This window comes from Ascidiella aspersa, chromosome 4, assembly GCF_963924565.1.
Source record: "Ascidiella aspersa chromosome 4, kaAscAspe10.2, whole genome shotgun sequence".
In the NCBI taxonomy this organism is placed as follows: Eukaryota; Metazoa; Chordata; class Ascidiacea; order Phlebobranchia; family Ascidiidae; genus Ascidiella; species Ascidiella aspersa.
Genome location: NC_139450.1, coordinates 11,635,707 through 11,655,818, shown reverse-complemented (window position 1 = coordinate 11,655,818; position 20,112 = coordinate 11,635,707). Strand labels below are relative to the sequence as shown.

Below are 20,112 nucleotides of genomic sequence, written 5' to 3'. Positions count from 1 at the left end.
CAAAAATATACTGTATAGTAACTTTGGCTTCAACCTGTTTTCTGAATTAACATTTTAGGATTTAACAGCAACAATAAAAAGCCCATGCAGCTTTTACCCGCGCTTAACAATTCAAACAAGCAATAACTTCTCGCCGGAAGAGATCCGATTAGTGGTAAGATCTTCTGTACCCGCATAAGTCTTGTGTTTTAATTATAAATTGTGTCTCGCATTTTAATTTTTTTAACGCTACGCTTGGCGAAAAATCTATTGCCGAAGACGGTTTGGAATCAGTCAAGCACGTTGTGATTTTCACTTTTTTCTAGAGGACAAAACACTAAAGGTGAATACCCTAATATACGGCAAAACAATAGGAAAATACCAAAATATTATCAGTTATATCAAAGAGATTATTATAATCTTATTCGGAATAAAACTCTTTGGTTATATAATGGTTAGGATGCAAGTTATGCGTTTCGTGTATGCTGCTTATTTGTAACACAAAAACTTTTTTAAGTTATTAACTAACAACAATAAAAAGCGACACGCTCAGGAATTTCTTGAGATAAATTCGTAGACCATGGCAACGTGGAATACAATTTTAAGAATCATTCGTCTACTAGTTCTAGTCCGAAACCTTTCTCTTGGTTCTGTTCTAAGAAAATCCTTTTTAAAATGTTTTGACAGAATATTAATAACCCAAACAGCCATACTTATCTCCATTTCTTTTTAACAATTAAAGTTGACGGTGTCAACTTCTCACTGGGTACCTTATTGCAACTGCGAAATATTTGTCACATTTTTTGGTGAAACTAAGTAGGCACTAGGCTACGTTGACATCACGAAGGGCCGACCTATCATTTACTCGGCCTTATTTCTTCGTCATATTTCGCCACTTTACTTAACACTACGCTTACCTTTTGTTCACAAAGTTATAAAAGGAATTAAAGTAAGTTTTGATCGCTGCGTTTCCGGCCTCATTTACAACTTCTTAATAGGGGCATCTATAGTAACAATTTAATTATTTTTTTCAACAGCGAGCGAAAATCGCAGTATCGAATTATTTGGTGTAATGCATTGAGCTCGACCCCTGTGTTGGTATTTCCATAGTTTGGTTTTTCTGATTTATGTGAAAATAGAGAAAACACTTTGTTTTTTTAATAATCGAAAAATAAAAGGTAAATTCGCTAAAATAAAAAACTATATTATTTGCAGTTTTGTAAACACTTCACACGGTACTACGGAAAGCGCGTCTACGAAACAATAAATAACTAAAGAGAAACTTACGCACATTAAAAATATAGTATTTCGATAACATTTTTAAGTTACGAAATAACTTGGTACTTTCCTAATTGCTTTTTACAAACATATTTTAAATTTTTTCTTGGTGTCTAGTTTTCTAGTTTTGAGTCACTTAATCTAAAACCTCGATAAGTCGGATTTAAGGTGCTTCTCTCCAAGAGTGACATCAAATTTCCAATACGCGGTCTCTGTTGCACATCACAATTATTCGGACGCGATGCAAAAAGCAAGTTATACATACGCGATAATACATGATTCGTCGACAGTTAAGTAGCAAACCCTGCGATTTCATTAGCCTAAGCAGTATTGCAGTACAGAATATAACCAAAGAAAACACACGATTTGTGTGCAGTCGGACGCTAGTGGTGGTGATACCTTGACGATGATCCGGCACCAAATGAAAGGTTTGCTGCAAAAAAACATTAAACCTCTGTTAAACGCACTACACTAAAGTTATTGGCACATACAGTTGTTACTAATCAGTCACATAGGAAGTTGAAAGTTTAAGTAAATATATTATCTAAGGCAGGGGGTTCCAACCGGGGGTACTCGTAACCCTTGGAGGTACGAGATTGAACGTCAAGGGGTACGAAGATCCTTGAACCACAAAGCAGCTTTTTAAGCAGGTTTCACAGTACAGTTATTTTGGAAATTGTAGTTATTTTTGGAAAATTGTTTATTTTGGAATTGTAAATGATATAATGCTATTACAATCGTTGTTTGAAAAAAAAATATTACAATCGTTGTTTGAAAACCAACTACAAATAATTGTTGTTATTTAATGAGAAACCTCATTGTCTCATAACAATGCTTTTTTTTACCTGAATATGATTTACACGTTGCCTTAAGTTTAATCAAAACATCGCTTAAAGACCGATAGCGACAAAACAAAAGAATTGACTTTATTTTTTTTTCCGATTTTTGCATTTTTAGTGAAATACCGGTTTAACTCTTAATTAAGCTATAGAAGCAATGTAATTTAGCAATTTAAATCTGAAAAATTCCATCAGAATTTTTTTGGGGTACGAAGTACGCTCTAACGCAAAGGGGCGCACGAGCAGCAAAAAAGGTTGGGAACCCCTGATCTAAGGCAAAAGTGAAACTAAAACATTTGATATAATACCGAAAAATCAAACTGAACTATCATTATGCAAAAGGTAGATCTCAATCACTAAACTTACAATAAAGTTCTGCATCTAGAAATACATCAAAAATACAAGCGTCTACAATTCCAAAACTGACAAATAATAGACGCTTTCGTAAAATTTACTAAACTTAAGCAAATCGTGCTCGGGCGCCGTAAATACAAAGCAAAAGAAGGATACTTACCCCCGTGAAACGGCAGTTCGGGAACGTGGGGATCAGCAAAGGCACCGGATAACATTGACGTCATCAAGTCGGTGGCGGCCATGGAGGGGACAAACTGGGGCACGGCGGGGGGAGGGGGTAGTGCGTGGGTGGGGTTGGGGTGGTGGTTGCTAAAGTGATGATCGCTGCTGCGTCTGCAACAACAAAATATATCAAACTGTAATTTGTAAAGTGAAACGGCTGTCCGAAAATATGAGTAACACTCAAGTGTATAACAAAACCAATCGCAGATTTACCGAATCTGTCGACCAATGATGCAAACATGTGTGTGCAATGTGAATGTTTTATTTAATAACACTCAAGTTATGATATCGGCCAGGATTGAAACTAATGTACGATAATATGGATTCGGAGCTAATAATTGATGCTAAATGACAGTATCGGCTGGTTCGATAAAAAAGTGTTATCGGTGCCGATCCGATGCCAAATTTACATGGAAAGTTATCCATTATTAACTATCTAACGCAGCGAGTCAATTGTAAAAGGAATAATTTATTACAAAAAAGTAGGTTGACATTTGAAGTTAACTAATTTCTTAACGCTAAAACAGACTTTGGCCTGATACTCTGGCAAAACGGGTTTTAAACGTTTTAATGTTACCGATTTTGCTAATTTTAGCGTAGTAATGACGTCATTTGATAACGGATAGGATCGCGCTACTTTTTGATCAAAAGATCGGGGATCGGGATATATTAAATACCGACCATGCCTTGTTGCAAATATAGCAAAATAAGTCAATTTTATAGTTATTGGAATTGTCACATATTTTTAATTTCAGCATTTTATGTTTTTTATATATTCAATTTCTATCAAATAAGAATTCCTAGTACTTAAAACAGCTCGTTTGACTCGCTAAGGTATGTTGACATACCACACAAAGCTATTAAGAAGTCAACTGCATTAACCCACCCATCCTTAATCCTGAAATAATTTTATGAAGCAAAATTGAAGAAAAAATGTTTTTTGGCGGCAGTCGAGTCACTTACTTGTCCGATTGGGTCGAACTCGTGTGGGGCGAGGCGGCCATCAGATGATACTTGGACACCGGGCCAAGATTCGGAGGTTTGGCCAACGCCAGGCGATTCGCATCAGAACTTTCAGGCTGTGTAGAATTAATGGGGGCGTTAATCTTTACAACGTGTAACCTAGGGAAAGTGTGTTATACAGGACAAAGAACGACGCATTTAGAGCAGTCATTCCAGCTAATTTTTTTAGGAAAAAATTTTATAAATAGAGCTTTAGTTTATTAAAATTAAATTAAAATTGTGTACGTTTAATTGGCTGAATAATTGTATTGTGTTCGAAAGAACAGAAACCCAGAGAAAGGCCATTTTCTTACTAAAACTACGCCTGTACGAGAAAGTAATAACAAAAATGCACCAGGCTAATGTGGTGTTCAACGCTTACCTCATCATTTGGACTTGACGTCGCGTCCCAACCAGACGACGAAAACCCATCTGATCTGTTGCTCTGAAAGAAAAAAAAAAAGCAACAAACGTCAGTAATGATATAAAGCAAAATATTGAGAGTTGCGGTAAATTTGTCGTTTCGCGCATTAATCAATAAAAATCAAGGTTCACTTCTATAGTGGCCGCCTAGTGGCTTTTTTTATTACTGCGTACCATTTGGCAGTGCTGTTATAACTTGAGTAAATATCTTGACTTAAGTCACTGGTTTTCAATGACTAGACTTTCCTTAAGGCTTTTGGATAAATGACTTGAGTTGGACTTAGTCATCGAGTCAAATGACTTGGGTTAAAGTGTTTTCTTAAAAAAAATTATATCAATAAAATGGAATAAATAAATAAATTCGCCTATTTATTTGTTTTTGCACATAAAACAATTTGCTTGCTTTTATATTGGGTTTTGGTTATATTTTAGTTGAGGTATTGCTCATGATAGGGCGACTCTGCCAATTTTATTAGTTTAACGTTATATTTTTACATTAATGGACTTGGTGTTGACACTTGACTTGGTGTTGACTTGATTTAATAATGATTGGCTTGGACTTTGGTTGTTTTAAAAATAAATTTACTGGAACTTAGTCATTTGACCTTAGAAGATTTGAATTTGTATAAACTCCGCAAAAACCTGTAAACTGTTGGCGTACCACTATATTACGTAGGATGTAGTTGACAGTAATAATATTTGCCAGCTAGAACTAACTTCATGAATACTAATTCCATTTAAAAAAGCGAGGCACACCGGTATAACTCAGCTTTTCGCGGATGCAAGGCAAACTTTCTTACCTTCTTTTTGAGCTGTTCGACCGAGCAAATCCTCCTGTGAGCGTCCAGGTTGTCGACTCTGGCGAAGGCGCGCTTGCAAAGCTCGCACACGTGGGGCTTTTCGCCTGCAAACCATATTTAACCACGCGTTTCCCCAACATCGAAAAAACAACTTGGATAGAAGAAAAAGTATACGAAACACGATAGTTTAAATCCAGCGATACGCCAACAAAGGTCAAAACGTTCGTGTGGTAATAATTGGACGACACGAACAAAGCGTGAGAACCCCGGAAGAGGTTTACAGCAATACTACATCGTTGTCCATCCTTTTACAGCACCGAGACAATTTGTTAGCGGTTAATTGAAGTTCAGTTTTGGCAAACAACACTGAAACAAAGGTCTACTCAAGGCCCCACAGTTAAATATTCATAAAACAAACTGTAGGGAACCGATACCAAGTTGCAGTATTGGTGCTCCTAAAATAGTAGGCTGTAAATGGTGCCAACCCAAAAAACATTTAATTCAACTATTACAACTAAATTTTCTAATTAACAAATTTTAATGTTTAATTTTACAAATAGAATAATCTGATTTTGGGATTTGATCCGACGATCGTTTTTATTTACCCAGAGTTTCGGGGGTATCGGGGAAAGATAAATGTTGAATATCGAAAACCGCAATTACACGTTAGTCCGCAGAAATAAGCTACACCCTGTATAAAAGCGCGCAAATCAGAATTCGAAACAGTGCTGTCGCTCAAATGGAAACTTATAGAAGCGGCAACATAAACAGAAACACTTACCGGAATGCACTTTGCCGTGACGGCGCAGGTGCCCGGCGTTGGTGAACTGCTTGCCGCACTGGAGGCACGGATGCAGGCCGATACCGGTGTGCTTTTTCTGGTGGAGGCGCAACGTCTGAGACTCGCGGAACTGCTTGCCGCACGTCTCGCAGTGGAAAGGTTTGAAATCTGCAAGGAAAGGGGATGCGTCGTTTTGCGCTACAGCATGATGAATTATATTAGCTGTGTTTCTAAGTCGCTGTTAGACTTAAACCAGAGAGACAGACATAGTCGTGTCCGATTCCCGTTATAACTTCGTTTTTGTGACTTGCATACCTTACGCATATTTAGAAAAGGAACAAATAGAAAAACAGACAGTTGTACATATTTCAATGGCAAGCGTTTTGAACTGGGTTTAATACAGAGTTCCATTAAAATATTTTTTACCATATTGTACATTTTATTACAAGTTAAATTTGGACCGAGGCCAGTTAATCGTCATATTGTTAACAAATTGGCAAAGTGGTGGCTTCGCCTGTTTTTTTAAGTGTAAATCCGCGACGGCATTCCGAAGCGTTTTTGTTTTAAATCATTCTAACAACTTGGAACATAAGTACTATTTGAAGAGTTGATGACAACCTTTAAAAACGACGCGGAGTAAAATACGCCACTAACAAGACTGACAACGACAAGGCGGGTCATGTCTTAACACTCTTGAGCAGAGTATTAATTGACCAAGTCGACAAGACATTATTGACTTACCGGTGTGCGTAAACATGTGTTTGGTAAGGCGGCCCTTGGCGGGAAACTTCTTGCCACACACGTCACATGAGAAGGGCTTTGCCTCGCTGTGTTTTAGGCAGTGGACGTTCAGACGCTCTTCGCTCTTGAACACTAAAAAAGTAGGGTTTTAGATTTTAAGATCGCTTTTGGAAGAACCATTGAACCTGAGCAAAGCTTGTATTTTTAGGTTATTAGATTTGTAAGCATGAGAAGAATTTTTAATCAATAGGCGAAATTTTGCATTCTAAAAAAGTGTTTTTGGCCGAAAATAGAGAATACGACATATACAATATACATATATGACAATAAATTTTGGTGTTTTGTTGATCTGCTATTGAAATATTTTTTAGTGTTTGTTTAACTCACTTTTTCTTTTTTATTTCAAGTGTTTTATCTGTCTTTAAAAACTATTTTCTAAGAGTAAGCCTAACTCGTAACGGGGACCTAACAATTTTATTAACAACCTAAAAACTTTGGCCACAAACATGTTTGCAAAACAGATTGGGAACCATAAACCTATATATTTAAAACCTATGTTCGAATTAAGGATAAAACTGTGAGTTGGCGGAAAAATCATTTTGGCCTTACTTTTATCGCATTCTTTGCACGAGTGTGATGCGGGCACGTGGCACTTCTGGTGCGATATGAGTGAGCTCTTGTCCTTGAACTGCTTGCCGCACATCTCGCAGAAGAACGGTCGGTCCTCGGAGTGCGTAAGCTGGTGGCGCTGGAAACAGAACAAGCAAGCGGTTAATGCAATTAAATAGAGAATTGTGGGCTCTTGATTTGCATTCGCTGATTTTACTTTAGTAGTCTTTATGTGAAGTTCGTTAATAACATTACAAAAATATTTGGTTTAATTTAAATTGTTCAAGTGTCGCAACAACGAAAATTATTTTCCGCGGGGGCATACTAACGTCAATGTGACCATTGTTGCGTGCAAGGTTACGAGATATCAAAAAAATGAAACCAACTGCCTAATGGCCTATTCACTGTATGTACAGTTGTACACTGTACACTTGTACAGCCATCTTTGAAGCAACGTATTATAACTATATTATTGGAAGTGGCTATTTTACCAATTGGCTCTTTTACGCTAGGGTAAGGGTTGGGCGGTTAGGGTTGGGTTAGTGCTTGGGTTTGGGTGGTGAAAGTATTAGATTTAATTTTCAGAGTTTTGCATAATTTGAATTATATTTTCAAAATCGATTTAAATTACTTTGTTACCAGGGTAAATAGTCTTAGAAGGTGGTTATTTTTTTAAATCGCCCTTTTACGCTTGCAGCCATAAGTGATAAATGTCGATTTGGACTGCTCTGGTGTACGGGTGAATAGCCTCTTTCTACATTATTCGTTAAATCACGAAATTTATAAGCAAGGCCAATATTCAAAAATGTTTTAAACCGCTAAATGAAATTAATGGGTCGTATTTAAATGTTGCACGTGCGACATGCGCCCCGCGGATGTATGTTGTGCAGGCCTGCAGTAGAAAGAGAGGGGTGTCATTGAATAATACGTCGGTCTGCCAGCAGTAATCCAAAGTTGCAAAGGTGGAAGTCACCAACAACATCAAATAGCAGCGAATTAGTGTTTCCGGTAGTTTTTAAACGAGCCGTGTGCAACAGAAGGCAGCGATCGCATAGACCAGGATTTTTATAACTGTGCGGCGCGACGCCCTGGTGCGTAGTGTCAATTTTTTTTTTTTTTAAAGGAATCGCAAATAAAATGCTTCCGGGTATTATCATTCTCCTATGTAATTTTGAACTCATTTATTACAAAACTGTGGCAATCGATCATGATTTAACAATCTTATTTCTCAATTCTGATTCACTTCGAAGCAAAGGGCTGGAGCAGTAAAATATATATAATCTAGAAAAATAGAAAGCCAATGTTGCAACTATTTTTTCCCGTCCTGGAAATAATGTTTTCTAGTACCAAAGACTTTAAACAAGGTTCGGGCTATACAGTTAATGTGGAAAATTTAAACCCTTAGTATAGGGAGGTCATTTGCAACACGGCATGGCCCAGTTTTAATAACTGAATTTCATGCGCTTTGTTTTTTTCACATGCAGTTGCGTTTTGCTCTTTCGTTCGTGAGTAGTTTTGAACACAAATAAAAAATAAAAATCTTGAAATTTCTATCGCTCAGTGCGTAGCAAATATTAAAATGTTTTAAAGGCGTTGCGAAAAAAAAAGTTCGAAAACCATAGACAAACAGAATATATAAAAAAAAAAAACAGAATATATAAAAAACGAAATGGATCAGCATTAGTCATGGCATGTACCTTGAGATGGTCCTTGTTGCGGAAGGTCTTGTCGCACTTGTCGCAGTTAAAGGGCCGCTCGCTCGAGTGGATTTGCTCGTGCCGCTTCAGATGGTCAGATTTGAGGAAGAGCTTACCGCATGTAGTGCAGCAGTGCTTGCGGATGCCTGCGACCAACAGTTCGCAAAGTACTTTCGGGCTAAAGGCACTAGCGGTCGCTATAGAACAAAAGTTCCTCATTTTTTTTAACGCGTACGTCTAACATTTTTGTTTGGCTCGCGTCGTCCAGGGTCGACATCAAACTTCTGAACAAGTTATTATAAAAAATCTGCTGTTTTCGGTCATACTTCTGCGCAAGTTAAAACCGAAAATTGAGTTTAAATTTATTCAAGAAGAGGCTAAACCGTTCTTGTTTAATAATCTATTTTATTTTAAAATCTTTACATTTTAAACTATTCATTAGAGTTACAAACATGCCATCACGACACAAAACTAGTCCACGTATGTAAAGGGGTTCACGGAACCTAGTATAATAACCCCTGCTATAGCACAATGACAGTGAAATGACAGCAGCGCTTCAATGCTACCACAGGGATGAAAAACAGTGGAAAAATTAAAGCAGTGGTTTTCAAAATCCGATCAATCGTAACTGCTTTGGATTGTTAAAGAAGAAATATTCAACACAAAATCAAGGATGGGGTTTGTTTATTGACGCGATCGTTGGAGAATAATGCTTCTAAATTCATTTTAGATAAGCAGATTTCGTTATTGGCCATGACCCCCAAGGGTCGGGTTGAGTTGGTGGTGGGGTTTGATCGACTGGGTTTTATTTCGATGTAGTCTATACGGCAGAGAGCGTTTGAAGGGGGCCATGGGTCCGTGCGGCCCCATAAACGATTGGGCCAAACAGTTTGTTCAATTTAGCTACCAAGGAGTCAGTCGAAATTAAGTTGCTTGATGCAATACACGTTCTAGCGATATGCCATTCTGATGTGTGCTTGGCAAGGCAACATAAGACTAACTTTGTTCTCGTAACACTCTCCCTAAAAAACTTGAGCAACCTACCAGTGTGGCTGAGCATATGGCGCGTGAGGTGGCTGGAGCACTTGAACTGCTTGCTGCACTGCTGACAGGCGAAGGAACGCCACGCGGCGCGCACCCGCTTCACCGGCGCCTTCTTCGCCCTTGGGGTGGTCGCGTGGGTGAGGCTGTGGCGAGTCAACGACTTCTTGCTCGTGAAGGTTCTGGTGCACTTGTGGCAAGCGAACGCGTCTGTGTCGTCTGCGCGCAAAGTGCGTGTGGTATTTTTGAAAAATAGAGGGATAGCTTGGAGACGTTGTTCGGTCGGTTTACTGTCAGCGGCGCTATAGAATCGAGTCAAAATAATTGTCCAGTACCACAAACCGCCACTTGAAGGAAACAATGTCAAAGTAGATTAACACCTGCGATAATTCTGTGTCGACTTGTTGTTACATCATGCGAAACAAAGTAGCGCAAAATTAGCAGACAGGGTCGTAATGTTGTAATTTTTACTTCTAAAGAAAATTTTAGCTGGAATATCAAACTTTTTTGTGACAAATGAGTTTTCAGTGAAAAAAATTGTTTGCCTGTTTTCTGAAATTTACTTACCTTGAATCAACAGGGCAGATTTAAAAAAAAGTATAATTGAAAAAATTATAGGCCATGGTTATTCGCAGGCGCTTTTGGTAGCCTTGTACCTATTTTCAATAATAAAATTTTACTGCGAGATTTGCAGCTGTCGACTGAACTGAAGCAACTTAGGTCAATTCCTTTTTATTGGAATAATACTCGTTTGCATAAAGATTGTTGGGTTTCTGAAAAACCTCTCGCGGCACACTATGAATGATTTACGCACAGAACCCCACACATATCCTCAAGAAAAAAAACCTTAGTCACCTCCATCTTCGTCCTGGGTGTCTTCTTCTTCCGACTTGCCCTCCTCTTCGTCTTCTGCCTGGCTGTTCGGCTGAAGGAAGGGCTCCCCGTGTACGTCCTGCAGGTGGAGGCGCACCTTGTCGCTTGTGTTTTCCCTGAAGTTGCATCTGCTGCACTTGTACACTTGGCGATCGTCGTGACAGAGCAGGTGCAGCTTGTAGGTAAACGCCTGTGAGAAGTTGGGACTGTTGGCTATTACAGGCGATGTGAAACGGAAGACCTTGCTTATTGCAATTTCAAAGCAGCTGTTATCAACGAGATAAGATGTTGCAAAACTTTATATCGCTTTATAGAGCATAACTTATCGTTTTAGACAGCAGTGGACAATAATTGAGCGTTGATAACAAATAAGTTCTTTGGCGGCACATACATTCATTAAAAGTTATGGCAACGGTGCATTGATAAGAAACTGGGGGTTGACCAAAAAAGTCTTAAAATGGTTTTAGACAAACTGTTCCTTGAATAAACTTATTAAAAGTTTAGACATCATCTACAATCAGTATACAGGATAATTTCTGGTAAATTAAATTTCTTCAATAAACTTATTGAATAGAAAATCGTCAGTTTTACTGGCATCTAGAAATAAAATAAGGTCTGTTTGTGACCAACAATTAAAAAAGGCTGTCTACCCCTGAACTAGAGATATTGTCATATAAATTCAACATTTGTTTAGCATACATTTGAAAGCTTAAATCATCCTGTTGCAAACCTATATTTGCAAATCAAATTCATACCTGAGAAAAGCACTGTTTGCAAATAGCACACACAAAGTCTTCAACAGTAGATGTACTGTCTTTCAATTGTGGGTCAGCTGAGTTTGCGCCGTCTTCTATGAATAACCACATAATATAAATAAGAAAGTTGAATAAGTTGTCAGTCAATCATATTCACCTTGAGGTTGTATGTTGTTCATCTGGGGCAAATCATCTTCATTTTCATTACATACATCACTAAAAAATTGTTGAAAACATCTCAAATGAATAATAGAGTTTAGCAATAGTTTAACTGCAATTATTCCACACATATTAGAAGATATTTGGAGTTGGGTGTAATAAGATTATTGTTATTATAGCAAACTACATTTTTTGTTTGAACAACGCAGGTAATTATTATCACTAGCTATATTTAAGATATACAATCATTGGACAAATTAGGCAACAATCTAAAGCTTATCCAGTGCATGAATTAATAGATAGTGCTGTCAAAGTTATGCAAAAAACAAGGCACATAGAAAACTTAAGAGAATGTTAAACTTCATGGTATTACTGTCACACTGTATGATTGGGTATCAATAAAATAACTTGCATGGACATTGGACACAAATGTCCATAAAACATTTAAATATTGCTATCTTAAATTATAAATATTAAATGTGACATAGTTTAAAGGTTTTATTTAAGGCTGGTTATTAAATATATAAAATTAAAGTTAAAAACTTACTCTTTTAAAGACTCTGGAAATGACAACAGCAACGTTGCCTTGGACACTGGAGATATTTGTGCATCATTAGTATTAGTACTATTTTTAATGTCCTCTATTCCTTTGCCATTGGGTTGATGTGGTACAGTTTCCCAGTTCTAGGCAAAACATGGTAAAGAGTTTGAATTTCTTAGTGTAAAGGTCCGTTGAAAATAAAATTACTGCAAAAATCTACAGCAATTTTACATCAATGTTTAGCTAAACTAAAAAAGGGAAAAAAATGTTATCTGTAAAAATATCTTTCAGTTTATTTAGATACTATATCACTTTACTACTTATGTTGGATTTATTGGTATATATTGGCAATAAGGCTGAATAGAAGAATTGACACCTATTTCAAAGGTTTGTGAATACAAATCGTGGCTATTATTGATCAGATGATATTGTTACTGTACTCCCAAAGAAACTTTTTTTTAATGTAAAGTTTAAAAATTTCCTGGCCCATGTTAGTATCCATAATAAAAAACTGTGAATATATAATGATAACACTCTAGGCAACAAAGATCATAAACTTACTTTGCAAACATCTAACAAAGCCTTTATTTGTAACAATTCACTTGCATGCCTTAAGTGAAAACAGTTTGTCGTGTTTAATAATATTTTTCCACTGTAGATAAAGTCAAGCACTGCTCTGAAGGTTGGGGCATCTATGTCCAAGTTTAACTAAATAAAAACAAATAACATTTTTTTTGTCTTATAGTAATGCATAAATCGTTTGGTTTTTATTTATAAATGACATTAAAGAAGACATAAGTATGTATATTTAGTTGTGAAATTAAAAACATGTTGTGAATTTATTAAGAAAATGGGAGAAATTCAAAACTGATATAAAGCAATTTTATGAATCTGACCAGTTGTAGTTTGAGTCTATAGAAACATGATCAAATTCAACAAAATAGCAAAAAATATATGAACGTTTCAGAATAAATTACAAATCAAATAACAAAAGCAACATATACTTTTTAGACAAAATGTACAGATTAAAAAACCTATGCATATGGTAAAACATGTATTTTAGTGGTAACATTTGACTAAAGATCTTTTTTATTTTAAAATCTAATTATTAAAAATTTACTAATGATAATTCAAAACTTTTTCTGACCTTATGGATATTGCAAGATGGGGCAGATTCAAATTCAATAGAAAAATACTGTGATGCTGAAACTAATATTGACTTGTGTGCATTAAAATGGTCTCCACCTAAAAGAGTTGCACACAGTTAATGGGGAACAAAGGCATGCATGTGATAATATAGACATATAGCATACAGGCTAAGATAAATATTTTTTACATTTTCGGTATAGTTTTCCCAGTCTCACAACATTCGATTTTATTTGCGCACAAGTTCGACGACAGAAGCAAGTTTCTGCAGCGTATCTGTCTTTCTAAGCTACTTTGAAATGCTCTTAGGGCTGCATGTTTAAGACCCCGGCTGGAAGGTAATTTTTAAATAGACACACAAAAAAGGTAAGGTAAAATAACACAAAACGAACTTGTAATGGAAATAAACAAAGAAGAAAAATGCATTGTAGGTTTCCTACTTATTGTCAATAGATATAATAAAATACATTGATGTGACTGAAATATCAGTATTGCTAATCAGTTATACCGCTAAATGTAAATAAGGATCATTAAACTTCGATAATTTTTTTTATTAAACCATAAACATGATTTTAAATATTTTACTCAACTTGCATTTATGAACATAGCAAAAATATATTATGAAATCTTACCAACTTCCATAATGACATCACAATATTTTCCACCATTTTTTTGCTCCTGAAGTTTAGTCAAAATCTCAGAAGAAAATGTTGTTACATGTATTTGTGAATTGTCATGATCAACTAAAAATATGTAAAAATAATTTTTAATAAACAGCCAAACTTACTTATTTACTGTTAATTACGAATATAAAAAAGTGGGTAAAAATAACAAAGTTTCATCATGTGACTAATAATAGCCAATGCAACGGATTTGGAGCTTGGCTTGACGCTGTTGTTTTATTTGGCTGGAGTAAACTCTGGACTTGAGTACGGCTTAGAGCCCTAAAGTCAATGTTGCACAGTACCAGATTTGGAACTGATAAGCCTAAATAGAGGAATAGCACAATGATAAATATTTTTCACTGTAGTATTGTGGTTGGGTGAGTTGTATTATGTCCCCATAAATATATTGTTGTATATCCACCTTATTTAAGTTATTTAGTTACGTTGATTAATTCTACCAAACTAATTACCTCTTTCAACACATTGTATAGTACTTTTTGAACAGTTGTTGTATTTCTCTAAAACACCACTCAATCCCTGTGAAACATTGATTGCAGTGAACAGCTTTTGATTTTCTTCCTTGCTCAACTCACCTCCACCATTGTGAGTGTTTTTCATTCTGGTTTAATTAAAGGCAAACATTAATCAAAAGTTAAGTTTAAAAAGTAATTTTTGAGACTTGATCACGCACACTTTCTGTATAAAGCCAGTTGTAAGATGGACTTCATAAAAATTTCAGAACATCATACTAAGGCAATTAAACATTTAAACTAGTATATATATGTGTTATAAATATAAGGGGTATGCAGTAAAAACTACCAAAAACATTCAGACTTATAACAAGCAGAAAAGTGCTATATTTCCCTGGTAAAATTGAAAGAACAACATGTCCCTTAAAGAGTATAGTAAAACGACACAATGCCCCTTGATGGAACAAAAGTAAAAGTGGCCCGATAAACCTCAAACAGAAAGTGCCCAGTCTGCATTCTGTGGCAGGTGCACAGCAAATATTTTAGCAATTTGTGTACAGTTGAATTAGTAACTTGCACATTAAAATAAACATTAAATTGTGCTAGATTTCCGAACTATAGGTGTGTATAAATTCTTGATTGCACACCTCATAATTTGGCACAGCACAGCCGAGATCTCAGCGTGAAGTGCCCGAAATACAAACTAGGAAAGCTTAATTGCACCATTTCCAACCCCGAGATTTAGAAATTTCATGTATGTATGATGAAAAATTGGCGCTCCTTCAGTTATGCACGTAGAAATTAACCAAAAAAACAGTCTACAAGTCAAATCTTATTACTTGACCCACCATCACCCAAACACTAACCCGCAACTTAACCCAAATAATGTGCGTTGTGGTATTTTTTTGTTTTGTTTTTTGCATAACTTTCTAAACTTGCAAAAGTGAAGGAGCGCCAAAAATTCATATGAATAAGATCTTGGACCAAATGTTTCTACTACCTGAGAAACCCAGGGTACTGACAGTACCGTACACTTTAAATTTATTACAGAGAAGTGCTGGAGATGTCTACCGTATCGAACCTCATACAATTCTACATTTGATGGACTTTTTGCCGTGCACCTGCTCCATAGACAGAATGCGAATGGGCAGCCACATTACCACTGTTTGATATGAATACTATAATCCATATAAGACAATTCAACAAGCTATTATTCAATTAACTTACCGGCACCATTGCACTATATTCCGAAGTACCCCTTCAACGTCGCCATCAAATTGATTCACTAACTGTGCAAGGCAAATTTCCACCCGGGCGTCCACCATACTTTAGACTAGAAAGAAACTTACCGCGCAAAAATATATTCACTTAAAGTATAAATTTCGCCTCGACACAAAACCTCAAAATAACCCCGCCACCCACGTTTGCAGGACGGACAAGATAATAATAACAACACGGCCAGATTCACGACTATACCTGTCTTTAGTCAAAAAGTAATCTCGAAACAGACTGGCTATACAAACAGGGGAATCCCAAAGCTTTAAGCAAAATTATACATTTGAGTCTACCCAGGGGTCGGAACCTTTTTTAGCCAAGGAGGTCATAAAACGCCGAATACTTTTGGTTGTATTTTAGCCATATAATATTTTCCAACATCTAGTTAAGTTGGCAGAAATAGTGAGTTGAATAGAGATATTTTTCTTATTTATTTGATAAGACGTAATACGTGAATAAAATGCATTGGCGTTTACAAAACTATGATTACGGAGTGTGATGATACGAACAGACCCTTTGGATAGAAATAAATGATTCCTTCAAATGAAAAGTCGTTCGATGCGCGGAAAAAATGCTACTGCATTTGTGGTGAAAATACACAGTTTGTAAAGAAGACAAGACCGCGTGCAGTTTTATTCAAATCATTCTAGATTTTAGAATGGTAGCTTAGATTTGTCTGCAAGAAAAATTCCTTAATCAAAAGAGCCATACATGGCTCTGAGCCATAAGTTCCCAACCACTGGTCTACCCATAGCCTACCCATATAAAACAGGAAGTCGAACCGTTTTCCGGTTTCTGTTCGGTTTGAGTTCAAACATTTTTTCAGAATCCCGTTTAGTTCCGGTTCCGGTTCGGAGCAATTTAAAAGTTCCAGTTTAGCTGCAGTTCGATAAATTTTTTTTTCCAACTCGGTTTATAAAGTTTCGGTTCGGATACAATATGAGATGCGTTACACCTAAAAATGTAGGTCAATTAATTGAGAGAATACTAACCGGTACCGGTACTGAATTGTTACTTATATTTAATCAAAGTTTTGTAACGTAGGCCTATTTATTAAAAAACAAGCAGCTCATTATTGAAACATCTAAAATATCAAAAATTTACGTTTTTTGAATCATGATTTATTTTTTGTTATAAAATTTCAGGGAGTCGAACCGTTTGACTTTTTCGGTTCAGGTTCGTTCGGGTTCAAGGATTTTGTCGGAATGCGGTTCAGTTCCGGTTTCGGTTCGGAGCAATTTTAAAGTTCCGGTTCATCTCCGGTTTGACCATCGTTATTTCAAAACCGGTTCATAAAGTTCCGGTTCGGATATAAATAAGTTGCGTTAAATCTAAAAATGTGGGTCAACACATGTAGAGAATAATCTTTAAATAGTAAGTCATTCAATCAAAGTTACGTGACGTATTAAAAAAACAGCAACTCAATATTGAAATATCTAAAAAATCAACGTTTTTTAATCAATATTCAAATTAGTTCATAAATTTTTAAACATGGCATAACTTGAGTCTTTAAAATACAAGTTGTGACGTCATGCTGGAGTTAACCGCTTTTATTAACAGGTTCGGGTTCGGTTAAGGTCAGTGACGTGCGGTGACGTTCCTAGATGGTGAGGCACTAATTTTTTCAAGCCACGCTTTCCTTTAACAATCACAAAAACGGTATCGTACTAATAAAGATGAAAAAATTAGCGGCATGCTTTTGTGGGGCGCAGCCACAATGAAAAAATGTTTATAGAATGTTTAATGTTTACATTCTTTCATTGAGGCTGCGCCCCAGACTTTCACGTTTATGACAAAAATAAAAATAAGAAACAGGGAAAGTATAAAAGGCGATATTTTTAAAGCACAGCCACCGGTAGCGTAGCCAGCCAAAAATTTTGGAAGGTGGGGTCTGGGCAAAAAGTTTAAACTTTTGTTGTTTAGCTTTTGTCATTGTATGAACTGCGTATCGAACACAAATATATACGCTAGCAAACCGTTTCGAGCAGCAACTTACTGAGTTTCAGAGAGCAAAAACAAAATGACTAAAAAGTAAAACTACATTAATAAGTATAGCCTATAGCGAATTTAATAATAACTAAATCGTTTATGACGTAACAGTGCATGACAAAAAAATATTATTTAGAGTACACAACATTTATAAATTTTTAGGGGGTCATGGCCTCTGTGGCCCCCTGGCTGAGCCTATGACAGTCACATCCACTCCTTTTTTTACCAATCTCTTTGAAAGTTGCGTGTTATTTTGTTGTCCAGTCGTCTGATGCAAACCTTTTAAATGGGAAACAGATTTGCCTTTATTTATGACTCTAACTTTAGATTGATTGAAAGTGTAAATTTTCCTCCATTTTAGTTAAATTTTATATAAAAAACAATCCTTTACACTAAGTCAATGTAGAAATGTTTCATAGCTGGGACGTTACATTTGAGGCATGCCTCAAATCCTAGCTAAATCGTTTATTATGTTTTCCGAGAGAATTGGGAAAGAAAAAAGCACGCATAATGCAGTACATAGAACTTTTGTGATCTGAAGAGAGGCACGGCTTGGCACTGCCTCTCTTCGCGTATTTCAACGATTTTGAACGCTTGATAAAAATAACGCAACAGAAATTGGAAATAATAACGCTTTAGGTATAGAAGTGTAAAATTTGCGGGAGAAGGAGTATGGACTACAGGAATCCATTCAAATTAAAGCACCTCAAAACCTGCAATATGTACTGTACTTTAGCAAATAATATATATTCTGTGATAAACATCTCTTTAATATACGTTTTACTTTGCCAGATGTTGGCAGGTGAGGCACTGCCTCACCTGCCTCCCCTGACCGCACGTCCCTGGTTAAGGTTGATGTTCTTTCAAATTATTCGGTTCAGTTCCGGTTCGGCTCCATAAAATCGTTCAAAAACCGGTTCAGGTTCGGTTACGGTTCAGGAAAAAATTGACCCAAAACCGGTTCATAAAGTTCCGGTTCGGTTCCGGTTCGACTCCCTGTAAAATTTCAAACATGACACATTGTTAATCTGTAAAATACAAGTGGTGACGTCATGCTAAAGTGAACTGTTTTGTGACAGGCACGGGTTCGGTTAAGGTTCCGGTTCTTTCAAAAAATTCCGTTCAGTCCCGGTTAGACTCATTAAAAGTATTACAAAAAACTGTTCAGGTTCAGTTACTGTTCGTAAAAATTAGCCCAAAACCGAATAATAAAGTAATAAAAGCGGTTCGACTTCCTAAAATAAACGAACTGCAACAGTTAGGCCTATATCGAATTCGAAATAACATATCAACTTCTAAATAGAAAACTAAATTTGGTCTAAATTTTTTTAATCGTAAGTCGAAATTTTAAGCCGTATGTTTGAAATTGGCACCGCGCATGCACATTGCACACATTGCACACGTTGTATATGTAGTCTTCTTACTAAAGTCCCGAGTCAAACCCTTGGCCGTGGCGTAATATTTACGATGACAAAGCGCTTGTTGTGTTACTAAGCATAGGTCAATATACCACCTATGCGACATCGAACAAACAAGCATGGGCATAATGCTCACGAAAACCATTAAATAAGGATCTTATGAGAACTCACATAGAAAAAACAAACATTAGATTGCGATGGGGTGCAATTGCTGTGGAACTAAATTGGACATTTCTATATCAGTTCTATACCTTACGAGCGAAGCCTCTAAATAGGCTAAGTAGAATGAACTTTTTAGAACCACAAAATTATCGCGCTTCCCGAAATATTTTGTTGGAAGGTTTTTTATGTGACCATAGGCTGGCGACGCGTGGACTCAGCTCTTTCAAAAATGCAATTTCTATCAAATTTATCTAATCAATGCATTTTTTGCGCTGAAAATAACTTCTTTGCAATGGTTTTTGTTTCGTTGACAATCACCTCTCCAATTAAGAAGTATAATAGAATCTAGCAAACTGTATGTTTCACTTTTTAGGCGTGATTTATCGAATAACCAATTTGTAGTTCTTTTGTTTGAATTAGGCCTATTGCGCCTCAATAACAAAAATTGAAAGATGATCGAGAATAAAAAATAGCACTTAAAAAGAAGCGACAGGTTGGGCTCAGGCCAGCCCACTTAATTTTATAAGTTGTGAGTTTATTAGAATTTAAAGTTACGTCCTAAAGTAACGTTACAAAGTTACGTCAAAATGTGACGCCAAAAAGTTACACCTAAACGTGACGTCAAAAAGTTACAAAAAAAGTTAGATAGGGCGTTCCTTTCAATACAAAACTTACACAAAAAAATGTTGTTGGTTTGTAATTTACACAAAGCGAAATAACGCCTTTATGTTGTTTGAGTTGGCAAAACTTTCATTTTAGATGGTGCGATGGGACACAAGACGGCTTTGGGCTCAAACAAATTATCATATCTTAGAAACGTAATCAGGTTTCGTGTCAAAAATGTTTGCATTTAAGTATAGCTAAAATAGGCAAAAATACAGTTTAAAGGGCCA

At 36.3% G+C, this 20,112-nt stretch overlaps 1 protein-coding gene across 1 annotated transcript; it reads right to left on the bottom strand.

Moving 5' to 3' along the window:
* Window positions 1-1,227: 1,227 nt before the first annotated feature.
* LOC146147858 (uncharacterized) lies at window positions 1,228-14,507 on the bottom strand. Its single transcript, XM_083387950.1, has 15 exons — window positions 14,499-14,507; window positions 12,101-12,237; window positions 11,552-11,610; window positions 11,395-11,489; window positions 10,622-10,829; window positions 9,770-9,985; window positions 8,726-8,871; window positions 7,029-7,167; window positions 6,420-6,551; window positions 5,679-5,846; window positions 4,898-5,001; window positions 4,057-4,119; window positions 3,636-3,751; window positions 2,611-2,783; window positions 1,228-1,690 (listed from the first exon to the last, which is right to left on the bottom strand). Exons 1-15 carry the CDS (start codon window positions 14,505-14,507, stop codon window positions 1,641-1,643), a joined length of 1,815 nt encoding a protein of 604 aa, XP_083244076.1. The 3' UTR covers window positions 1,228-1,640.
* Window positions 14,508-20,112: the final 5,605 nt, after the last annotated feature.